This window comes from Acinonyx jubatus, chromosome C1 (assembly GCF_027475565.1).
Source record: "Acinonyx jubatus isolate Ajub_Pintada_27869175 chromosome C1, VMU_Ajub_asm_v1.0, whole genome shotgun sequence".
Taxonomy (NCBI): Eukaryota; Metazoa; Chordata; class Mammalia; order Carnivora; family Felidae; genus Acinonyx; species Acinonyx jubatus.
In genome coordinates this window covers 54,482,323-54,503,141 of record NC_069381.1, presented here as the reverse complement: position 1 = coordinate 54,503,141, position 20,819 = coordinate 54,482,323, and the positions used below count along the sequence as shown (strand labels likewise).

General features: G+C 37.2%; 2 protein-coding genes across 3 annotated transcripts in view; one reads left to right on the top strand and one right to left on the bottom strand.

Annotated features, from left to right (window-relative positions):
- The first annotated feature begins 339 nt into the window (after positions 1 to 339).
- On the top strand, positions 340 to 7,502 carry INSL5 (insulin like 5). Its single transcript, XM_027058928.2, is given in 3 exon segments — positions 340 to 1,372; positions 3,260 to 3,708; positions 3,710 to 7,502. Coding segments are annotated over 2 exon segments (378 nt in total). The 5' UTR covers positions 340 to 1,372; positions 3,260 to 3,442; the 3' UTR covers positions 3,822 to 7,502.
- A 7,370-nt stretch (positions 7,503 to 14,872) lies between these two features.
- The window catches only part of DYNLT5 (dynein light chain Tctex-type family member 5), a 31,835-nt gene continuing 25,888 nt past the window's right edge, over positions 14,873 to 20,819 (bottom strand). The window contains exons 3-4 of one of the 2 annotated variants that reach the window (XM_053214197.1): positions 17,975 to 18,099; positions 14,873 to 17,105 (exon numbers count right to left, since the gene is read on the bottom strand). In XM_053214197.1, the coding sequence (XP_053070172.1) occupies positions 16,902 to 17,105; positions 17,975 to 18,099 (329 nt within the window). In that variant the 3' untranslated portion in view covers positions 14,873 to 16,901. The remainder of the gene's footprint in view (positions 17,106 to 17,974; positions 18,100 to 20,819) is intronic. The other variant, XM_015082739.3, reaches the window with a different exon arrangement.

Below are 20,819 nucleotides of genomic sequence, written 5' to 3'. Positions count from 1 at the left end.
TCAGGTTTCTGTTATAAAAAATATGTATTGATTAATGCATGCCTAAGTCGTGGGGTGAAGGATAACAAGGAAGATTCTAGTCAGAGAACTTCCCCTGTATTCTAAAGGAAAGTTATGTTTTCTAGTCCATCCCAACGGTGAGGGAAGAAGATAAATGTTTATATTGTCAAGCAGGACACGCGTTATCTCATTAGTTTTAAGAAGCAGTTATTGGGGCGCCTGGGTGGCTCAGTTGATTAAGCGTCTGACTTCAGCTCAGGTCGTGATCTCACAGTCCATGAGTTCAAGCCCTGCGTTGGGCTCTGTGCTGACAGCTCAGAGCCTAGAGCCTGTTTCAGGGTCTCTCTGTGTCTCAAAAATAAATAAATGTTAAAAAAAGAAATTAAAAAAAAGAAGCAGTTACTATCACAATTTTACAGAGAAGAATTCTTGGAGAGGTTAAATATTTTGGTTAAGATTCTAGATCATCTAAGTGGGATACGAAGATTCAAATTCAAAACACAAGAATGCAAATTTTTAAAAATTTTTTTAAACGTTTATTTTTGAGAGACAGAGTGAGAGCGGAAGAGGGGCAGAGAGAGAGAGGGAGACAGAATCTGAATCAGGCTTCAGGCTCAGAGCTGTCAGCACGGAGCCCAATGCAGGGCTTGAACTCAGGAACTGTGAGATCATGACCTGAGCCAAAGTCAGAAGCTTAACTGGCTGACCCATCCAGGTGCCCCAAACACAAATTCTTAAGTTAGTTTTCTCATGGCTTTGAGAAGGTATTGCTTTCGATACTGAAAAACTCTTACAAGATACGTTTTCGCACTCTAAAGGTATGCTTATCAAAGTTTAAAGGGTTTAAAACTTGCCCCATGTCACTTAGTAAGTGACAAGGCTGACATTGAAAGTCCGACTTGGCTACTTCCAAAGCTTGTGTTTTTCCAGATGTCTTCCAAGAGAGCATCCTGTTTATTATCTCATGGATGCCGCTAATGGTAAGTGATGGTGTTCAGAAGTGACTCAATAACTAGCAATAATCATAAAGGCACATTATCAAAACTTCACAGTGTAACCTATGTGCTTTGCAAATATTGTTAAAATGAGATTCTGACCAATAAAATGTCAGGAAAGCTAGTATAAATTGGGCAAGTGTGAAGGTAAGTTCAAAACTTGATTTGGCAATATTCACCACGTCAGATTCTTATTCAGCAAGACGAAGGGCTCCATTTTGACTTTTGTTTCTATTTTCTGTCCTTCTTGCCATCTCAGAAGTGAGGCTTGAGGAGTCTATAGAAGCTCTGTGGACTAGAGTACATAAAAGCAGTCATCTATACCTGTGCTGGCCCCAGGTAGAGAAGGCACCCGGAAGGAATCCCTCAAAGTCAAGGTAACATTAACTCATGTGACTTCTTCATTTTTTTTTCCCCCAGGCTTGTTTTAGTATGTCTGTAATTACTGCTAAGCCACTTCTACATCAGTTTCAGGGGTTAATTATCAAAATAAATTGAATTTGGCTTGGGAAAGACGTGAGCTTGCTACCTTTCAGACAGTAAAGACCTTGTTTTCTTTAGTCTCCAGCTTGAAGTCATTTAATTGCATAACTACTTTGATGATCTCAACATCTATGGCAGGTGCTATGGGGAATAGAAGCATGTGATGCTAAGGGACATGTCGAAGTAGCATGGATAATTTCATACATGGACAATTACAAAATATACAAATAAGTTGGAATTAAGGCAGGTGCTAAATAAGGATGCAAGGAAGGAATCTGTTATTGAGCACTTACTAAGTGCCAGATAGTTTCATGTACATTTCATTCAGTCTGACGATAAGCATCCTGTGAAGTAATATTGCCACAATTTACCATTTTACTGGGAACAAAGTTGTTCACCCAGCTGGTAGCTAGTGTGGCTAGGGAGCAAACCAAGTCTATCTGGCTTCAAGAGCTGAGGTCTTTGTTTATACTGTGTCTCAGATGGGAAAAAGAAGATGGTGCACTGCTGTAATAAATGATAGAGGCAGTGGTGTTTGATGGAGGCCCTAAAGGACGTATAGGATTTGGGGAGTTATGGCAAGTGGGGTGAAGTGAAATTCTAGTGGGAATTCTAGTAGGAATTGTTTGCTCAGAACGTTGAGGTGGGAATGAACCTAACTAACATATTTCAGGAATACTGAGGGGACTGATTTCACTGCTTTTCTTCATTAAAAAAAAATGTTTATTCATTTACTTTGAGAGAGAGAGCGCGCGCGCATCCATGTGCGCCCATGCGAGTGGGAGAGGGGCTGAGATTGGGAGAGAGAGAATCCCAAGCAGGCTCTGCATTGTCAACACAGAGCCCACGGTGAGGCTTGGTCTCACCAACTGTGAGATTATGACCTGGGCTGAAATCCAGAGTCAGACGCTTAACGGACCAAGCCACCTAGGCACCCCTCTTCATTTTTCAATTCAAGATGTTTAACTGGAATTCTTTCTGCTAATCCCATATTAAAGTATGAGGTAGAATTTATTTAAGGTTCTATTTTAATAATTAACTGTTGGTTATGTCTTACAATAAAAAGTTAAAACAGGAAAATGTGATCACATAATAAATGTCATAACCACATATATGAATGTAAAAGTTTCAATGCAGTTGCAAATGACTTTGGTAAATGAAAATATGTTAGCAAATGACCCACGGTTTTTATATTTTGTTGGGCTAATTTCTTGAAAAATTATGAACTCATCACTCCCACATTGAGTGGGAGTTACATAGTTACTAGATGTTAGCAGATATAATAAGTGCTTTCAATCTCAAGAGAGTAAGCCTAATTTACCAGACTTAGCATAATTTATCCATCTCTGGATTAGCAAGCCAAAATGCACTAGAAAGAATGCATTTGGAATATCTATGAAACACATCGGGCAATTGAACGGATGTTTGTGCGAGGCTCTGTTTTAACACCACTGACATCAGAATACAGTTTATTTAATCTTTCACAGAGTACTTTTCGGAGTATTTTCTCATATATTATTTATTCAATCCATTACTGGCTTATTAATCAGCATTCATTCATGTAAGTTTTCTTGGAGCTTGCCAGTGTGCTAAGGTGCTGATAAATAAATTGGAATGTAGTTAAATTGAGGGAGGACTTTGGGAACAACACCCTAATAGCAGTGGGAACCACTTTTGGTTTTCAGACATAGAGGTTTAAATCTCTCCACTTCCTTCCTTACTGATCAACTTTGCAGGGCATACACAAGGGTTATTTTTGTTTGTGTGTTTTTTATTTATAGCATGTAACGAATACCTTGGAGGCTGCTGGTCATGGAGCAGTGGTAGCCAGTACAACAGAAGGTGAACTTGGACTTGGCTCCTCATTGGCTGCAGGACACAGGTTGTTGTCACTCCTTCTCTCCGCTCTGATGTTTCCTCTCCTGCAGATCCAGGAAGGTGGAGATGACTAAGTTCTCCCCAGAATGTCTAATCTTTCCGAAGCCAGACCAACATTTAAAGAAAATGATGTGCAGGACTCAATTTCCTTTAAAAACACCCAGTGCACGTCCCCAAGTGCAGAACTTGGCTACAACCTTCCTTCTTTGTCGAGACTCTCTTCCGTACAGCTGAGAGAAGAAACTACTTCTAACTTCCAGATGAGCACGAATGAAGTTTTGGAGGAAAGCCTGGTGCAACACTTTCCGCAGGTGGATTCCTCAGGAGAGAAGAGACTTCAGGATGAACAGCTGGCTAAGGGCTTTGGGGCTCAAAGAAGCTTTGGGGCTCTTGTCAGGACAAGACTTACAGACATTGTGCTGCACTGATGGCTTTTCCGTGACTGATTTGCACGCTCTTTGTTAAGACAAGAGTAGATGCGCGATGAAGGTAGAGCTTTGAGCATGCGCTTAATCACGGTGTTTTACTGCTCAGTACAACACTTGCATTGTGTTATGAAAATAATAGCTTTGGGCTAAGCAATCTTTCTTTCCTAAAAGTTGTGGATCAATAGTTAAAACCACAATGAAGTGTATTTTCTCTCTTTGCCAAAGTGAATGCACTGTTCTTTTCAAATTTTAACTAATCTTTTGAAATTTTAAATGCCGTGCAAAATTGCAGTTAAAATGCCATAAACCAAGCTCACTGTGATTTTCTTCTTGTAAAAAATTTTAAAATAACTTTAAAACAGTAAGCAGATTATGCTGATGGTAGGAAAATGTTAAAAAATAGGCATAAAAAGAAAATAAAAATCAACTCTTACCTCATCATCCAGAAATAACTATCCACTCTTAACTTTTGGGTTGCTGTATATTATTAACTGAGAATTTAAACATTGTTTCGTGGTCAAGTATAAGAATCTAAACAAAGTACTTTTTCTCAAAACATCTTTAAGTGCTCAATAAATGTTTCCTAATATGCAGCCCTTCTACTTGAGGATAGCTGGAGACATATGTGTATCAGTTAGATCTCCCTAAAACCCAGAGAATATTTGAGTAATGAGCTCCTTCCTATAGTCTGGGCTGCTTTGGTTTTGCCTTCCTACTGCTGAGATAAAAGGACATTGTGTTGGGGCACCTGGGTGGCTCAGTCGGTTGAACCTGCGACTTCCGCTCAGGTCATCAGGTCATGATCTGACAGTCGGTGAGTTGGAGCCTTGCATCAAGCTCGCTGCTGTCAGCTCAGAGCCTTGAACCTGCTTAGGATTCTGTGTGTCTCTTTCTCTCTCTCTGCCCCCCTCCTTGTGTTCTCTCTCTCTCAAAAGATAAATAAAAATAAACATTTTTTTAAAAAAGGACATTGTATTCTCCTTCTAGAAATTAAGAAACTGAGACCTGTATAGCCAAATCTCGTGACACAATTGGATGTTTTTACAGACAGACAAAGTAAGGAAATCACGAAACTATGTTTTCATTTCTAAGTCTGACATTCAACTCCCCAGTGGTTTGTAACAATACACTCTCTGTTCATCTGTGGTGCTGGTCTTATTACTACTACAGTCTGTATTTGAAATCTATCTACTACATTCTGGGCACTTAAACTGTCAAAGCCTTGTGCATGGCATTTAAACATTTTAACACATTTGTTGCAGGAAACCTATGAGTGTGGACAGTACATTTCATCACCATTTTGCAGATAAAGAAACTAAAGCTCAGTGGAATCAGGTAAACATGTCCTAAGTCACAGGCAGCTAAGGAGGGTGGTGTTACTGGATTCAAACTTAGGCTGCTTAGCACGAAGGCAGTCACATCAAACTGTACTGGTGGTCAATGTATTCTTCACCACCAGGAACTCCCCGGGTGTTTTTGTTCGTTTGGTTTTTGGGTTTGCGATGTGTGTGTGTGTGTGTGTGTGTGTGCGTGTCACTGGAAGAATGTCCATTGATGAAGTGGTGAAAATCATATTAAGTCTCAGTCTTTGAATACATGCCTTTTCAATACGGGTGGGTGTGAAATGGGGAGACTGCATGAAGTGCTTTTGCAGCATACTGGAGTGTGATGGTGATCTCATGGTAAAGCACTTACCTGATTGAATTGTGAACTTAAACTAGCTGCTTTTCCCGTGAAGCATCTTTTTTCTTTTTTTTAAGAAAGACTGAAAAACTGTAGTTATTCAGATATGGTATTTGAAATTAAACAAAAAAATGTGAAAATGAACAAAATGAGCCTCACTTCAAGAAAAACAATTGACAATATTTATTGCTGATGATAAAATTCAAGCTTCCAAGCAATTTTAAAAAACTTTTATCCTCTACCATGGGCACCAGTGGTGATATTAATGAATTTTACTTTTTGATATCGTGTAGTGAAATGCGTTAACATTTGGGAGATCTGCATAACTCAGTGAACCAATATTTTCCAAATGATGGATGCATGATATTACAAAATCATGAGTGGGGAAAAGACCCATTTAATGTGTAAAATAAAGATTTTAATCTAACGGTACAAAAATTCATTGATGTGATTTCAGATTCTACATTGCAACTAACCTTTAGTAAACAGCTACTTGTCAAGTTTTGGTATAATATTAAAAAAGAATATCAAAATGATCTAAAAAGATAATTTCATTAAATAAAATTGAAATCATCTTAAATTAATGAAACAAAATAGTCTTTTAAAATAACCTTCCCTTTTTCAACTAAATATCTGGATTTTCTGTGAGGCTGGACTTTTCTTTTCGTATATTCAATCAACATAACACACAGTAACAGACTGAATGCAGAAGCTGATAAGAGAATTGTGCTGTATTTTATAAAGGCAGTCCTTAGAGACTTGTAAAAATATAAAACAGGGTCACTCTTCAACATATGTATTTTGTTTTGTGAAAATAGATATTTTTCATAAAATGTTACTGTGTTAATATGTGGTAGGTTTATTATTTTTAAATGAGTTAATAAATATTTTTAAGTTTCTGTTTTAAATTCCAGTATGATAAATCTGGATAAATTCAACCCACATAAACAAAAGCCTTTGAAGTTCTTAATAATTTTTAAGAGTATAAAGAGTTCTGAGACCAAAAAGTTTGAGAGTTCCTATTCTAGAACATGTATGTTTTTAGATTTCATCAATAGATATTCAAGTTGTTTGCAGTAGTTGCCATTATAAATAAAGATGAAGTAAACAGCCTTGTTCATGTACCCTTACATACTGACACTTTTACTTTAACGGGATAGCTTATCAAGTTGCTAAGAAAAAAGGCATGTTTATTTTTTCAGGATATTTGTAGTAGTTACTATTTATTTGATATATACTTATAGTTATTTAAAATGTATCTATATAATTTAAGTACATGGAGAAACAAAAAAGAAAAATGAGACCTACTCTCTTCACTTAAATAAATCCCATAGTCAGGATGGGTGAAAAATATATGTATCAAGTTAGGAAATGCAAATAATCCAGAGAAGTGTGAAATAAAACAAAACTTCATTGCCTTCCATTTGGTTCTAAAGTAATAGTATAACCCTTATGAAGAGTTTCTTATAATTTCTGCCAGAAAAGAAATGTTTATATTGACTTTATATAGTATAGCTACAAATACAGTTAGATAGCTTGCTCTATATCTGTGTCTATCTCTCATCTATCTACCTACCTATCTGCCTATCAATCTATCTATAGCAGAGATTTTTAGCTGTCCTCCAAAATTTCTCCTCTTCCTTTTGGTCACACAGCTAGACTACATCTTGGTCTCCTTTGCAGGTATATGTGGTCACGTGACTAATTTTGGCCAATTAAATGTGAGTAGTAGTGATATGTGCCACTCCAAGACTAGCCCTTAAAATCATTCATACTATTCCTCAACTTAGCAAGTAATAGCCTTTGAGTTATTTTATGTATTTACATTTAAAAAATTTTTCGTTTTATTTTTCATTTTTTTTGAGAAAGTGTGCAAGCAGGGGAAAGGGAGAGAGAGAATCCACCCAGCATGGAGCCTCACATGGAGCCCCACCTGAGCTGAAATCAAGAGTCAGGCGCTTAACCAAATGAACCACCCAGGCACCCAGTTGTTTGATGTTTGATTCTTTTTTTTTTTTTTACAGGAATTAACCTACTCTAATACAATACCTACTGGGTTTATCATACTATTTAAAAAAGATTTTTTAATGTTTATTTACTTTTGAGAGAGACACAGAGCACAAGCAGGGGAGGGGCAGAGAGAGAGAGGGAGACACAGAATCTGAAGCAGGCTCCAGGCTCTGGGCTGTCAGCACAGAGCCCGACACAGGGCTAGAACCCACAAACCGTGAGATCATGACCTGACCCTTAACTAAGCCACCCAGGTGCCCCTATCATACTATTTTACACAGAAAGTGACTACCATACTACTTGCATCCTGTTGTTGTATGTAATATATCTTGGAGATATTTCAGTAACATTTTGGTATGTGTATTTTAAATTTAAAAACATATATGAAGAGGGCCACGTGGGTGTTTCAGTCAGTTAAGCGTCCAACTTCGGCTCAGGTCATGATCTCGCAGTTTGTGGGTTCCAGCCCCGCATCAGGCTCTGGGCTGACAGTTCAGAGCCTGGAGCCTGCTTTGGATTCTGTGTCTCCCTCTCTCTCTCTGTTCCTCCCCCCTCACACTCTGTCTCTATCTCTATTTGTCAAAAATAAATAAATATTAAAAAAATTTAAAAAAAACATATACCAAGAGATTACCATTTAAAAAGTTTGTATTAATCCATATTCCTACAAGAAATTCGTGTGAGTACATATTTCTCTATATCCTCACCTATTCACAGTGTTACTGCACTTGCTAAAAATTTGCAATTCTTAAAGGTGAAATACTGAATATAATTTTTTACTTTATTGGCATTATCATGGCTATGGTCACCTTTGGATTTATTGGACATTTGTATTTTCTCTTCTGTAAATTAGTCTGTTTCTGTGCTTTGCCCATTTTTAAATGTATTTATAATAGTTTTCTTGTTACTTTTCAAAGTTCTTTAATATTAAGGATATTTTTTGAATGTCATCTGAGAAAAATACGTTCCCCCTCTTTGGTATGTCTTGACTTCAGTTAGTCTTTTGTCAATATCTGTCTTTTATAGTTTCTGTATTTTCTGCTTTGCTTAGGAATATCCCCCTTAGTGCGAGGTTGTAAAAGAATTCTACTATGTTTTATTCTGATAATTTTGTTTTATATCTTTTGCATTTAAATTTAACCCACATTAGGGGTGCCTGGGTGGCTCAGTTGGTTAGGCGTCCTGCTTGTTATAGGCTCAGGTCATGATCTCATGGTTGGTGAGTTTGAGCCCCTGGTTGGCTCCATGCTAATAGCACAGAGCTTGCTTGGGATTCTCTCTCTCTCTCTCTCTCTCTCTCTGCCCCTCTCTCGCAAACGCACAAGTGCTCTCTCTCTCAAAATAAATAAATACGTTTTAAAAAAGTAAATTTAACCCACATTACACTTATTTTTGTATAGAGTGAAGTGTTTAATTTTCATTTTCTTCCAAAGGGACAGAACATTTTTCCTGCATTATTTATTAAATGAACCACCTTTTGCCCATGGAAATTTCATGTCACTTTAGTCATATGATTTTTCATTACCTTTGGAACTATTATAGGGCCTTTATTGTGTTCACTTCTCTACTATTGTGAACTAGCCACATACTACTTTGATTTCAGTAATTTTATGGGAAATTTTAATATCTTTTAAGAAAAGCTGTCCATCATTATAGATTAGGTTTCTGGGGGGAAACCTATTATGAAACATAGATTCTTCCATATGGATTTTATAATTATGTTATTTTGTTCCCCAAAAACTTTATTGGAATTACAATTTGAATTGCATTGCATTTATACTAATGAAGGAAATATCATATTCTATGATATTAAGAAATATGTTTCTATAATATATAGTTTTATTCCTTTTAATAACTTTTTGTAATGTTGATTATGTACATCTTGCACCTTTTTTATATTACCTTTTTATTTGCCACTTTTATTTGCCACTGTGAATGAGAAATTTCCCCCATGCTCGTTTCTAAATCTTACTGTGGTACAAAGAAAAATCTTGATTTTTGTACATTCATCTTTTCTCCAGAGCCTTGTCCAGTTATTTTATTAAATTTAATGGCTGCTTTGCTAGTTTATCTTGGGCTTTCTAGGCATACAATATTATCATCTGGTAATAAAAAGGTAATTTTATCTCTTCCAATATTTATTGCTTCATATTCTTCATGCAGCAATGCTTTATTGAGATTAATGCCAGGCATTGTTGTCGATTCTATGGATACAACTGTGAATAAAACAGATGAATAAAGTGTATATTCTAGTGGAAGGCAGACGTAAACAATAGAAATATTAAATAATGACTGATGCTGAGGAGAAAAGAAAGTATGGGAGGGGGATAGGAAGGTTTGGTGGTGGAGTGGATTTGAGACAAGGTGGCTAGGGAGAGCCTTACAGGGAGGGGAACCACTCAAGAATTCTCAACAACAGTGATGATAGTAAGCATCTCTTTCATGTTCCTAATTTTAATGGAAATGGCTTTAACATTTCAGTATTTAAACAGTATGATGTTTGCTGTTTAAAAAATTTTTAAAAATAAATAGTAAAGCAATAGTCTTTACATTATATATGTATATATATTATTGGCCATCTTAAGTGTGTTATTCTATTATATATTGCTTAAGAATTTATTTTGTTATAAGCAGCTTCTCGATTTTATCAAATACCTATTTAACTTCATCATATATTTTTCTCTTTTGTTAAAATGAAGAATTACTTTGATAGTCTTCCTTATGTTGAGATTTCTCTGCATCCTCAGAATAAATCTGATTATGGTGTAATATTCTTTACTTTGATATGTTGTATATCAGAAGAACTGAATGTGTTTTTTTAATTTATTTGTGGCTTTTATTTGTTAATTCAATCTGATAAGAAAATGAAGCAAATTCATGTTTAATGAGTGACATGATATACTTGATTATATTCCATATAATCTAGTATTTATTTTAATATTTTTGTTTGCATTTCTCACTTATTAATTTAGAAATGTTATTGTCTTTTTCTGTGTCATTGCTGGTTACTTTCCACTTTCTGCTAGATATATCAAAATCTCAACTTCCTTATTATGATTCTAATTCTCTTCCTCCACTAAGATGAACCCTTTAGAACAAAGGTGGTCAAACTATGGCCCATGGGCCAAATATCCCCTATCATCTGATTTTGTATGGCTTACGTACTAGAAGGGTTTTTACTTTGAAAATAGTTGGAAAAAAGTCAAAAGAAGAGTAACTTCATGATACATGAGAAATATAGAAAATTAAACTTTCAGTTACACAAATAAAGTTTTATTGGAACACAGCACACTTACATGGTTATTTACTGTCCATGGCTGCGTTTGTGTTTCCATGGCAGAGTTAAGTAGTCAAGAGGGAGACCATATGGTCTACAAAGCTGAAAATATTTACTATCTGGCCCCTTATTGTTTTCTGACCTATGCTTAAGGACATTTCCTAAGTGTCTAATTTTCTCAGGTTGACCCAACTCTCTAGAGTGAGTCCTTAGAAGACTTTTATTTATGTTTTTGAACAAGGATGCAAGTAAGCAACTTAGCTGTATTTTTAATTTTTTAGCTCTCCTACCAAAGTAAAGTTCTTGTTATAGAATAAGTTTTCTTTAAAAAATATAAAGATAATGTATTTTTATAATTAACTAACAACATACAGTTTATTTTTCTCTGAAATGAAATAACGGCTAAGCTTAATATTTCTCATATGAACTTTAAAAATGATTTCCAGCACCCCCTGCACAAATCAGGCTGGATATTCTGTTCTTTTGGTATTTAGATGATCCACCCTCATGGTTTGTGGGAAGCAACAATTTTCCTTTTATGACTACAAATGTAAAGTGAAACTTAGTGTTTCCCATACTGGTTATACTGGTTCCTTGCCTTGCTAAGTAGGGAAATAGCCTAGTGGGTGGGTGGAGAACCACAAGTTTCAAGTTGTGTCCTGCACTAGGGGGAAGAAAAAGTTGTGTACTGTAGTTAAACTGTGATGAAAGCTACCGAGGAGAAATTACAGGAAACTTTAATCAGATACTTAACATATTTAAGCCTCAATAAACCTTATAGTCGTGTTCTAGTATGTGTTCACGCATGTGAAGAAGGGAAGAGAACATATGAGATCAAATGGACACTAAGACAGGAAAAAACAAGTAGCAATAAGCAAAAACATTAAAAGAAACCAAGTAAGTACTGAAGTGGAGGCAAGACATCTGATTGGAAGCAGTATAAAAATAGAGATTAGCAAAAAGAGGTTAATTTGGAGATAAATAGGGTTTCATAATAAATGTGGACTTGAGGAAAAATTACTTGTCAAAGATCTAGCAATAGATGATTAAAACTTTGAGCAGAAAGAAAAAACATCAGGTAATCTACGGTATGACATTATGGGGTGAACCGAAATTGCTAAAACATATGCTCAATTCTTTAGGAAAACAGGATCTGTAGGAAGAAATTGGATGTCCACAATAAAGGTCTATGATAGGCCAGACATTTTATGGATACTTTTCTTCTAAGTCTTCAAGGCAAGAACACGAGCAGTGGTCATTGGCCACAAATCAATAAGTAGTGATCATTATTATAATCATTTCTACCTTTGAAAAAACTGAGGCTCAGGGCACTGGCCACTTTGCCCAAAGTCACACAAGCTAAAAAAGGCTGGAAGCAAAAATGACTATTTGTCAAGTCTGTGCTTAAATAACAAAATAACAAAAAAAACCCAAGCCTCCAAACAAAAACAACTATACCACATTGCTGCTGAAAAGAAATGAATTCAGAACAGAGCTGAGGTGGAATGTGGCCAGAGTAATGTGTGGCCAATTTGGCCTGGAGAACCAGTTCCGCTGTTAGTGAAAGCATCATGGCGGTGAGGATGGGAACAGACTGCAGGAGGGAAAAGCGGAGTAGCAGAGAAAATCAGAAGTGGTGGGTGTACGCCACTTCCTTAAGAGCTGAGAGAGCAAAAAAGCATAGTAAGTTATCCGTAACTATTTAATATTGTTTTCTTAATGTGTTTTTTGATAATATCTAGAAAGACAGGGCAATGGTCCCAACAAGGCAAGTGTTCATTTTCTAAAATGCTAGATTTAAAAGTTCTAATTTCTCAACTGTTGTTTTTTAAATAACCCTCTATACTGGATAATTCCCAACAGTTTTAAAAAATCAGTGAGCTGGGTAGCGCTTAATTTCCCAGCGCGTAATCTATTGGACTCTGTTGCAAGGGCCTCCTATTATATTTTCTTTAAAGTCATCCTATTAACAATGACAACAGACAACAGCACTGACACTTCCATTCAATATGCTGATGTGTTTTTGAGAAAACCTTTTATTTTTTATGATGTCTGACAACAGAGATGGATCATTTAGATTTTTTTAAAAGTAGAAAAAGAAAGGCATCATTTAATTTTGGTGTTGGGGGAAATTTTCCCTGCTGATTCTGGGGGGAGGGTTTCCTGCTGACATTCCCAGAGTTAACTGAATTTTCAGTAATTTGCTATTAGTACTCACTATACTTGCTGCTGCTAATGAATATTTCATAAAGCAGGAGGAAGATGTTAGGTTTCAATCTGGATGACTGCCAAGTCTAAACCTCTCACCTTGATGTAGCTCAGCCCCAGTCCCACTTTTTCAGCTGCCTCAGGCTTTTTCCATCCGAACGTCCCATTATTAACTTAAATTCAACAAGTACAAAATCAAGGTTAGCGTTTTAGTTCTCAAATTCTTCCTTGCTGACTTCTTTATTTTTGCTCACAGGACCCTTGGTTTAGTTGCCCAGATTCAAACTTTCAACTCCAATCATCAGAGTTACTATTGATTGAGAACTTCCCATCTGTTAAGCACTTAGCAAACATGTATTTTCGCTCGTTTTTAGCAAGCTAAAACAAGCTCGTTTTAGGCTGCACCTCCAAGCTTTTCCCTTAGAGTCAGTGTTCAGCCTCCTGGGGCCGGCTCTTAGGCTGTCAGCTCCCCACCGCCTGCCTCACTCCAAACTCTGTGAGGCAGATCCGGACTGGTGTTATCATTGTTTTGCTTTGAGGTGGGGAAGTTTCGGCTTAAGTCAGGTTAGTCATTTATTCATGGTTACTTAACTAGTGACTAGAACAGCAGGACTCAGACCTGAGACTGCAAACGGCTAGAGCTGTTTTATTGTGTTGCCTTAGAACCACTTCTGACTCCTCTTTCCCCTTTGCCTGGTCATGAAGACTTTGCCCTCTGCCCCTCTGCCCTTTGTTCTTAAAAGGTTCCGGACAACTGTCCTCTCCTTTCCATTTCACACTGTTCAGCCTCTCACTACCTCTCCCTTCTTCTAAGTAGTCTTCCTGCTCTTTACTGACACATTCGTCTTCCTAAAGAATCACTCCATATACACCATGAGCTGAATGAAAAGCCTTCGATGACTACCCACGGCCTGAGTGTGGCTTTCTTGCCCAGACGTTAATGTTACTATCCATGGACCCTTCCAGTGTTAGTTATAACCACTTATCTTCATCAATACTGTGGGGTTTTTTTTTTGTTTTGTTTTGTTTTGTTTTTATCCAGTCTAGACTTCTTCCTGTATTCTGAACTCCTCTGTCTATTGAACTTCTACTTAGCAACTTCATAATCTAGGTAAGTGCTACTTCCTTTATGAAGCCTTCCCTGATACCCTTAAACAGATAAAGATATTCTGGACTTTTCTTATGAAAACATATTCTAGCCTGTTCTGTGGTCACTTCCCAGTTCCTCTAGAGTCGAATTGTGTGTTACTATTATCTCTGTTGTTGGTGGTTAGGTGGCACAGTGCAATCAGTGCATGTGATTCCTGCTTGAAAAGTTAAGATGTGTTCAATTTTATTGATAGGTGCTGTCAGGATATGTGGTCCATAGACTCAAGATGTTTTCAGTCTAGTAAGGAAAACAAAACTATTATTCACAAATTAGCTAGAGAATAATCAGGAGCCCAACTATGAGAGATAAAAGAAGAGAGAGAACAGGAAGGAAGGAATGGATGGAGAAGGATTTAGAGAAAAGCCAAGACCCAAGTCTCATGCTGAAAAGTAAAGAGAGTTGCTTTAAGTGGGGGATGGGGCATTCTGGGTAGGGAAAAGCAGGAGTGAAGACTCCACGGTAGGGGTGGAGATCTGGGAAGAAGGATGTCACTTTCAGAACACCTATAGGAAAGGCAAAATACTAGGAAAGTTCAGGGTGTTTCAAAGTGAAACAATTTCCTCAAATTTACAGTGTCATTTCTTTAAAATAAAGTTTTAGGGGTGCCTGGGTGGTTCGGTCGGCTGAACATCCCACTCTTGATTCAGCTCAGGCCATGATCCCAGGGTTCTGGGATAAAGCCCCATGTCAGGCTCCATTTTGAGCATGGAGCCTGCTTAAGATTCTCTCTCTCTGCCCCTCTCCCTGGCTCGTGCTGTCTCTCTCTCTCTAAAAAAAAAAAAAGGGTAAGGTATACAATGTGTTGACCTGATACGTTTATATTTCACAATATGATTACCACCACGGTGTTAGCTAATACCTCCCTCAAAACTTTCTATCATAAAGCTTTCTATGATAACCAGTATTCCTCCAAGTTAGTTGCAATTAGCGAGTTTTTACTGTATATTCTTATGCTACCATAAAATTGCTAGAATTCATCATTGACTGTCTGAATTACAGTACATGGCAGTATGCGGGTAAACTGCTTCCTTTTTTGCTTTTTAACTACCATCATGTTTTAAGGTTTTGATTCCTAACACAGCCTAGGACAGATGGTAAGAAATTATCTCATGGATGAGACTTCAGAACTCTAAAAAAAATAAAGCCATTTTTGTAATGGACTTTCTATGTCCTAAAGAATTTTCTTCATTCCAATTTACTCATGCAAAATTGCAGTATGATTGCCCCTGCTATCATTCCAAGAGGGGAGATGTTCACAAATGTGTAAAGAAAATATTCAGTCCATTTACTTACTGTACTTATGATCTAATCCATATTCAAAACTGGCCTAGGGAGGTTGACAAATATTGGTTGTAGTGAATTATTACATAGTCCTATTCCCACTAAGGCCCTAACAGAAAAAATAATGAAAATTCACCAATTCATAATGAAAAGTTACCTTAAAAGCCAGAACAAGCAGAAGGAAAGGGATTTCAAGTTACATTTTTTTCTTTTTTTTTTAGTACAGGTTGTTTTTGAGAAAAATAAGACATCAATACATTTTAAAAGTATAAAGCATTAACTGTTTTCTCATCTATTAAATTCTTTTTGATATGAATTACACATCATTTTTTCCTTAGAACTATAGCGTTGCTAATTTTCTCCACATGTGTACAATTTGTCTTTGACCTTTAACAAATGTCCTCTGGGCAGTTCACTTACCATCCAGGAACAACGCCTCAGCATCATTTCATATGCACACAAAGGGTTGAAAGCTCCGTAAAAATAAATGATCCATGATACAAGCCACATTAACCAGCAGAATAATAAGCTATTTCAGCCCTGTAAATTTTAATACCATCCATTCAAACCTGCACTGGGTCACTTTAGCATTAAATTCATAGGAACAAAATAGTAAACACACATGTTTTATTTGTTAAGCTACCAGCTACATATTTTGTGTAAAAGTTTGTTAGCCCAGGAAAATCAATTCAAAGGCACATCAGGCAGTGTATATTTAAAAGCAGTGTCTCTTTCCAATACATGATTTTAAGTGTTACAGATACATTTACTATTAAACATCATGTATATTTAATACGATGAGGTCTACTTCAGTGCCCTAAAAAGCCTTTGTTCACTTTACAGTTTCCATTATTGAAGAGCCAACATTCAGCTCTCCCACAATTTTGTAAAGTGCAGGCAACCCACAAGAGCTTCCAATTTTAGCGAGCAGCCCTGTGGGACAACAGTAATTGTTATGAAATCACTAATTCTACCTCAGCAGTTTCAACTGTCAGGTACATGTAACAATAATTGCAGTTAATGAATGCTGCTCAATTTATTAAGTACAAAATGAAAACCAGTATTCTTTTACATGCAGCATTGAGACACATTAACATTTATCATTTGTGTATACCATGTTGAATATTCTTCTGTCGTTTATTGGTCAGGGTATACAGCCATATTTTTTAGACTTGTCTTCATTAAAAAACAATGCAGGAAATTTTAACTGTCTATTTAAAGAGTAATTAAAGTAATTAGTACCAAAGTAATATTAAAAAAGAATCCACGTCTATGAAAAATGATCCAGTGGAACCAAAACTTAGTTCTTCTTTTGGATAAACAAGAGTTTTTCTTGCACCACACTTCCCTCCCTCAGTTCTTAGCAGAGCATGAAAAAGTCCAAAAATGCCAGTTGTTTGAAATATTACTGTTGTTTTCTCAAACTTTTGAGCAGGGAAGCTTTTGTGTACATAGATACAGCTTATTTTGTGATTTAAAAAAGTAAGAACTACATTTCTTATTTTCAATCACTCAAAGTAAACAGCATAGACACTTGCAAGAGCAAAGAGAGAAGAATTTCTGAAAACATAAGATGAAAAGGTATCACTTTTAGGATCCCAGAGGCATCTGCTTCCAATAAAAATGTTCTGACTATTCAGTTGTCCAATGTGAACAATCACAATTAGCTTATACCGTGGAATCATCAGGTCCTTGACCTGGGCTTTAATAACCTAGAAATTAAAAGAACAACAAAAAAAAGGTCCTCCCTTAGCCACATTGAAACTTAGAAGTCTTAATCTTTGTCAAAAATCTGGTGGATTTAAGAAAGTCACATGATGTATTGTAGATATTTTCAGTAATTGTTGTGGAAACTTAACTATGATTTTCTTCAAGCACTGTTCTCATGAGATAGGACATTTAGAGACAAAATTATAGCACCAGCAATATAGCTACATTTTCTAAGTCTCATGGAAAAATTGTAATTCAGAGAACAGGATTTAAAGGATTTATTACATTCTTTGAAAATCTATGTTAAGATGGCTTCTTTTCAAAGAATATTGGCATTAGAGTTCTACCACCGTGTTTATGTCCAATTAAGGGATCATACATCTGGAGTCTCCTGTAATATGACTATTCATGGATGTTTATTAAAGAGTTTGTTTTAAAGAAGAAACTAAAGAAAACCTAATGGAGGGCAACCACTTTAGTTGATAAAAACAGAAATGTATTTAAAGGTTGCAGCATCTGTATTTGACGGCACTCAAAACAATTACCTTGAAGAAGAGAAAATGATCATTAAAATATTGTATCTTTGAAAATAAAAATTTTAATAAATGGGGCAGTTGTATCCATTTTTTAAACAAAATACATGCAAAAATGATGCACATAATGGTTGTTTTAAGGCAAAGGCTTTTTACACACACATACACACACACATACACACACATATGCGGAATATAACCTAAGAAATATTTTCATAAGATATACATAAGCATTTTTACTGCTACTGCAAATTAATTGCCTTCATCAAAAAGTAGGGCGTTGTCCTTTTAGCAATATTCTAATTAAAGTTAACACTTCAGGCAAATCACATATATACCTCAGAAATTGTTTTAGTCATCTGTCTACAGAGCTCTGGCTCATACTGTTCTTCTTGTAGATACTTAGTTAACACATCTTTCAAAATGCGATTGACAATGACCACAGGAAAATGTTTGGTAGGACCTGAAAATACAATGAAATTTCTTGAGTAATTTCAAATGACATCGTCCTCCCCCCCCCCCCCCCCCCCCAGTAGGCTAATCAAAAGAGTACTGGATCATGCGGAGACCTTTAATCTTCTGAGTGGCCTCTATTTCAGGAAAAAAGTAGTCCTAATTAGGTTTCCAGTCAGGTTCTCTGGCAGAGGACCAGAAGACAACACACTCCTACCAAAGTGTGTGCCACACATTTACCATACTACCTGAAGAGTGTACTCAATACCACCGAGGTTTGATATTGAAACTATCCTCCTCGCCAGTGCCAGCTCCCACAATTAATGACTTATTTTAAAGTCTCAACATCTTTCTAACTGACCCCCACCCCCCAGCTCTTATATCTCCCCCTCCAATCTATGTATACCACACTACAACTGGAGGGGTCACTCTAAAACCCAGATCTGGCCATGATATTTCCCTTAGCAAAGTCTAAGGTCTAGCACCTACAGCCCCTTCATTCTCCATCACAGCTCTCTATGTCGATGCCTCCAGCCTCATGGACTTCATCTGTCTTGTACGGGATGCTTGTGTACATTCTTAAAAAGAAGAGCATCTTCCTCATCTTGTTCATCTGAGAAATATCCACTCATACTTCAAGGCCAGCTCAAGTGGTTTTCTTCTCCAGAAAGCCTTCCTCCCCTCCTCAGGTAAAAAAAAATCATCCCTTTCTTCTCTGTACTCCCAATGCTCTGGGTCCCCACTGATCCTAATCTACCTGATAATAGCTCAAGCATCTCTGCCTTTCTCGCCAGTGAAACGGTAAGCTAGATCATATGTTATCCCCCTCAGAGTCTAATACAATGCTAAAGGCATACAAAATGTTTAATGTATGGTTTCTGAATTTAACTACAAGTAAACATTGTATAGGTAATAATCATAGTACAGATAATAACTACTTTTATTGAACTTTTTCTACATGTCATGTACTGTAATAGGTATATATTTATTACCTTATATAATCTTCCAATAAATCATTGAGATGACCCCTACTGTTATCTCCATTTCACAGATGGTAATGCAGAGGTTTAAATACAATGAGTAACTTGCCCAGAATCACACAGTGGCAGAGCTGGGATGTACTTATTTTATCTGACTCGAGAGCTTATATTCTTTTGTTTAAGTTTCTTTTATTCATTTTGAGAGAGGGAGGGAATGGAGGAAGGGGAGAGAGAGAGGGAGAGAGAGAGAATCCTAAGCAAGCTCTGCACTGTCAGAGCAGCCTGACGCAGAGCTCAGACTCAGAAACTGCAAGATCGTGACCTGAGCCGAAATAGTCAGACGCTTAACCGACTGAGCCACCCAGCCGCCCCTAGAGAGCTTATATTCTTAATGACATTTAGTCCACATTCACAGCAAAGGCCTCAGACAGACTTTCTTTATCCTGTATCCCAGGAATCTTCCCTGTATGTCCTGGGAATATTAACCTCATCATCCCTCTGTCATTGTACAACATGTACATGTGCCCAGAGCCTGGTGTAGAGTGGCTCAATCATTATCTGCTGTACTGATATGGATAAAGGAATGAGATCAATAATTAAATTCAGTTGTATTTTAATAGTCATCAATATGTCTTAAGTGTATTTATTTATTTATTTGGCTCCCACTTGGGGCCTGAACTCATGACCCTGAGATCAAGACCTGAGCTGAAATCAAGCATTGGATGCTTAACCAACTGAGCCACCGAGGTGCCCTGTAAGTGTTTATTTTTAATGATGGTATCAGGGTCTAAAGAAATATATAGCACACTAAAATAAGGACAATTCCAGGAGTATTTAATGAAGAGACTCCTTAGGAAATTCTGAGCAGGATGTCAGAACAAAGGACAGTGCAGTATCCCTTGCTAGTGAAACTGAGGGTATTATCCTCAACCCACCCCAGTCTTAGGAATCTGAGAAGGGAACTCTTGATCCCAGAAGAGGCACATGGAGAGGGCTCCCTGGAGAGCAGCTATGCCCTTCCATTGGTGGATACAAACAGCCTGAGATGAACTCACAGTAGGCCATGGGGAATTAAACATTCTAGCTCACACTCCTCCCTCCCTCCTACTTCCTGCTGAAGTTTCCCATTGGCCAAACTTAACTGGAAGGTTACAGCCCATGCCTATTGTTGAGTTAGGTCAGCCTCCTGAGGCTCAATAAGTTGTATCTTTATTTTGATGATTATATAGGAATTGTTCAATTAAATCAGCATGGAGAATGGATCTGGATAGGTAAAAGGGAGACACATCTGATACAATGAGTATAATTAACCCCAATATTTAGTCAGCAGGAATCTATCTTCTACAGGACAGAGACAAACAGTTGTAAACACAGAGGCATATAGGTTTGTAACTTCAGGTTGGTCCTGAGTGTTCCTACTTCATGGGGTCAGAGATAGGGCACCAACCCCGGTGGGCAAGTTCCTAAATACCTACAAGCCTCCGGGTTGTCTTCCTATGGATCTCTTATTTTTTTAATTAAAAAAAATTTTAATGTTAATTTACTTTTGAGAGAGAGAGAGAGACAGAGAGAGAGAACATGAGCAGGGGAGGGGCAGAGAGAGAGGGAGACACAGAATCTGAAGCAGGCTCCAGGCTCTGAGCTGTCAGCACAGAGCCCGATGCAGGTCTTGAACTCACGAACGGCAAGATCATGACCTGAGCCGAAGTCAGAGGCTTAACAACTGAGCCATCCAGGTGCCCCCTTCCTG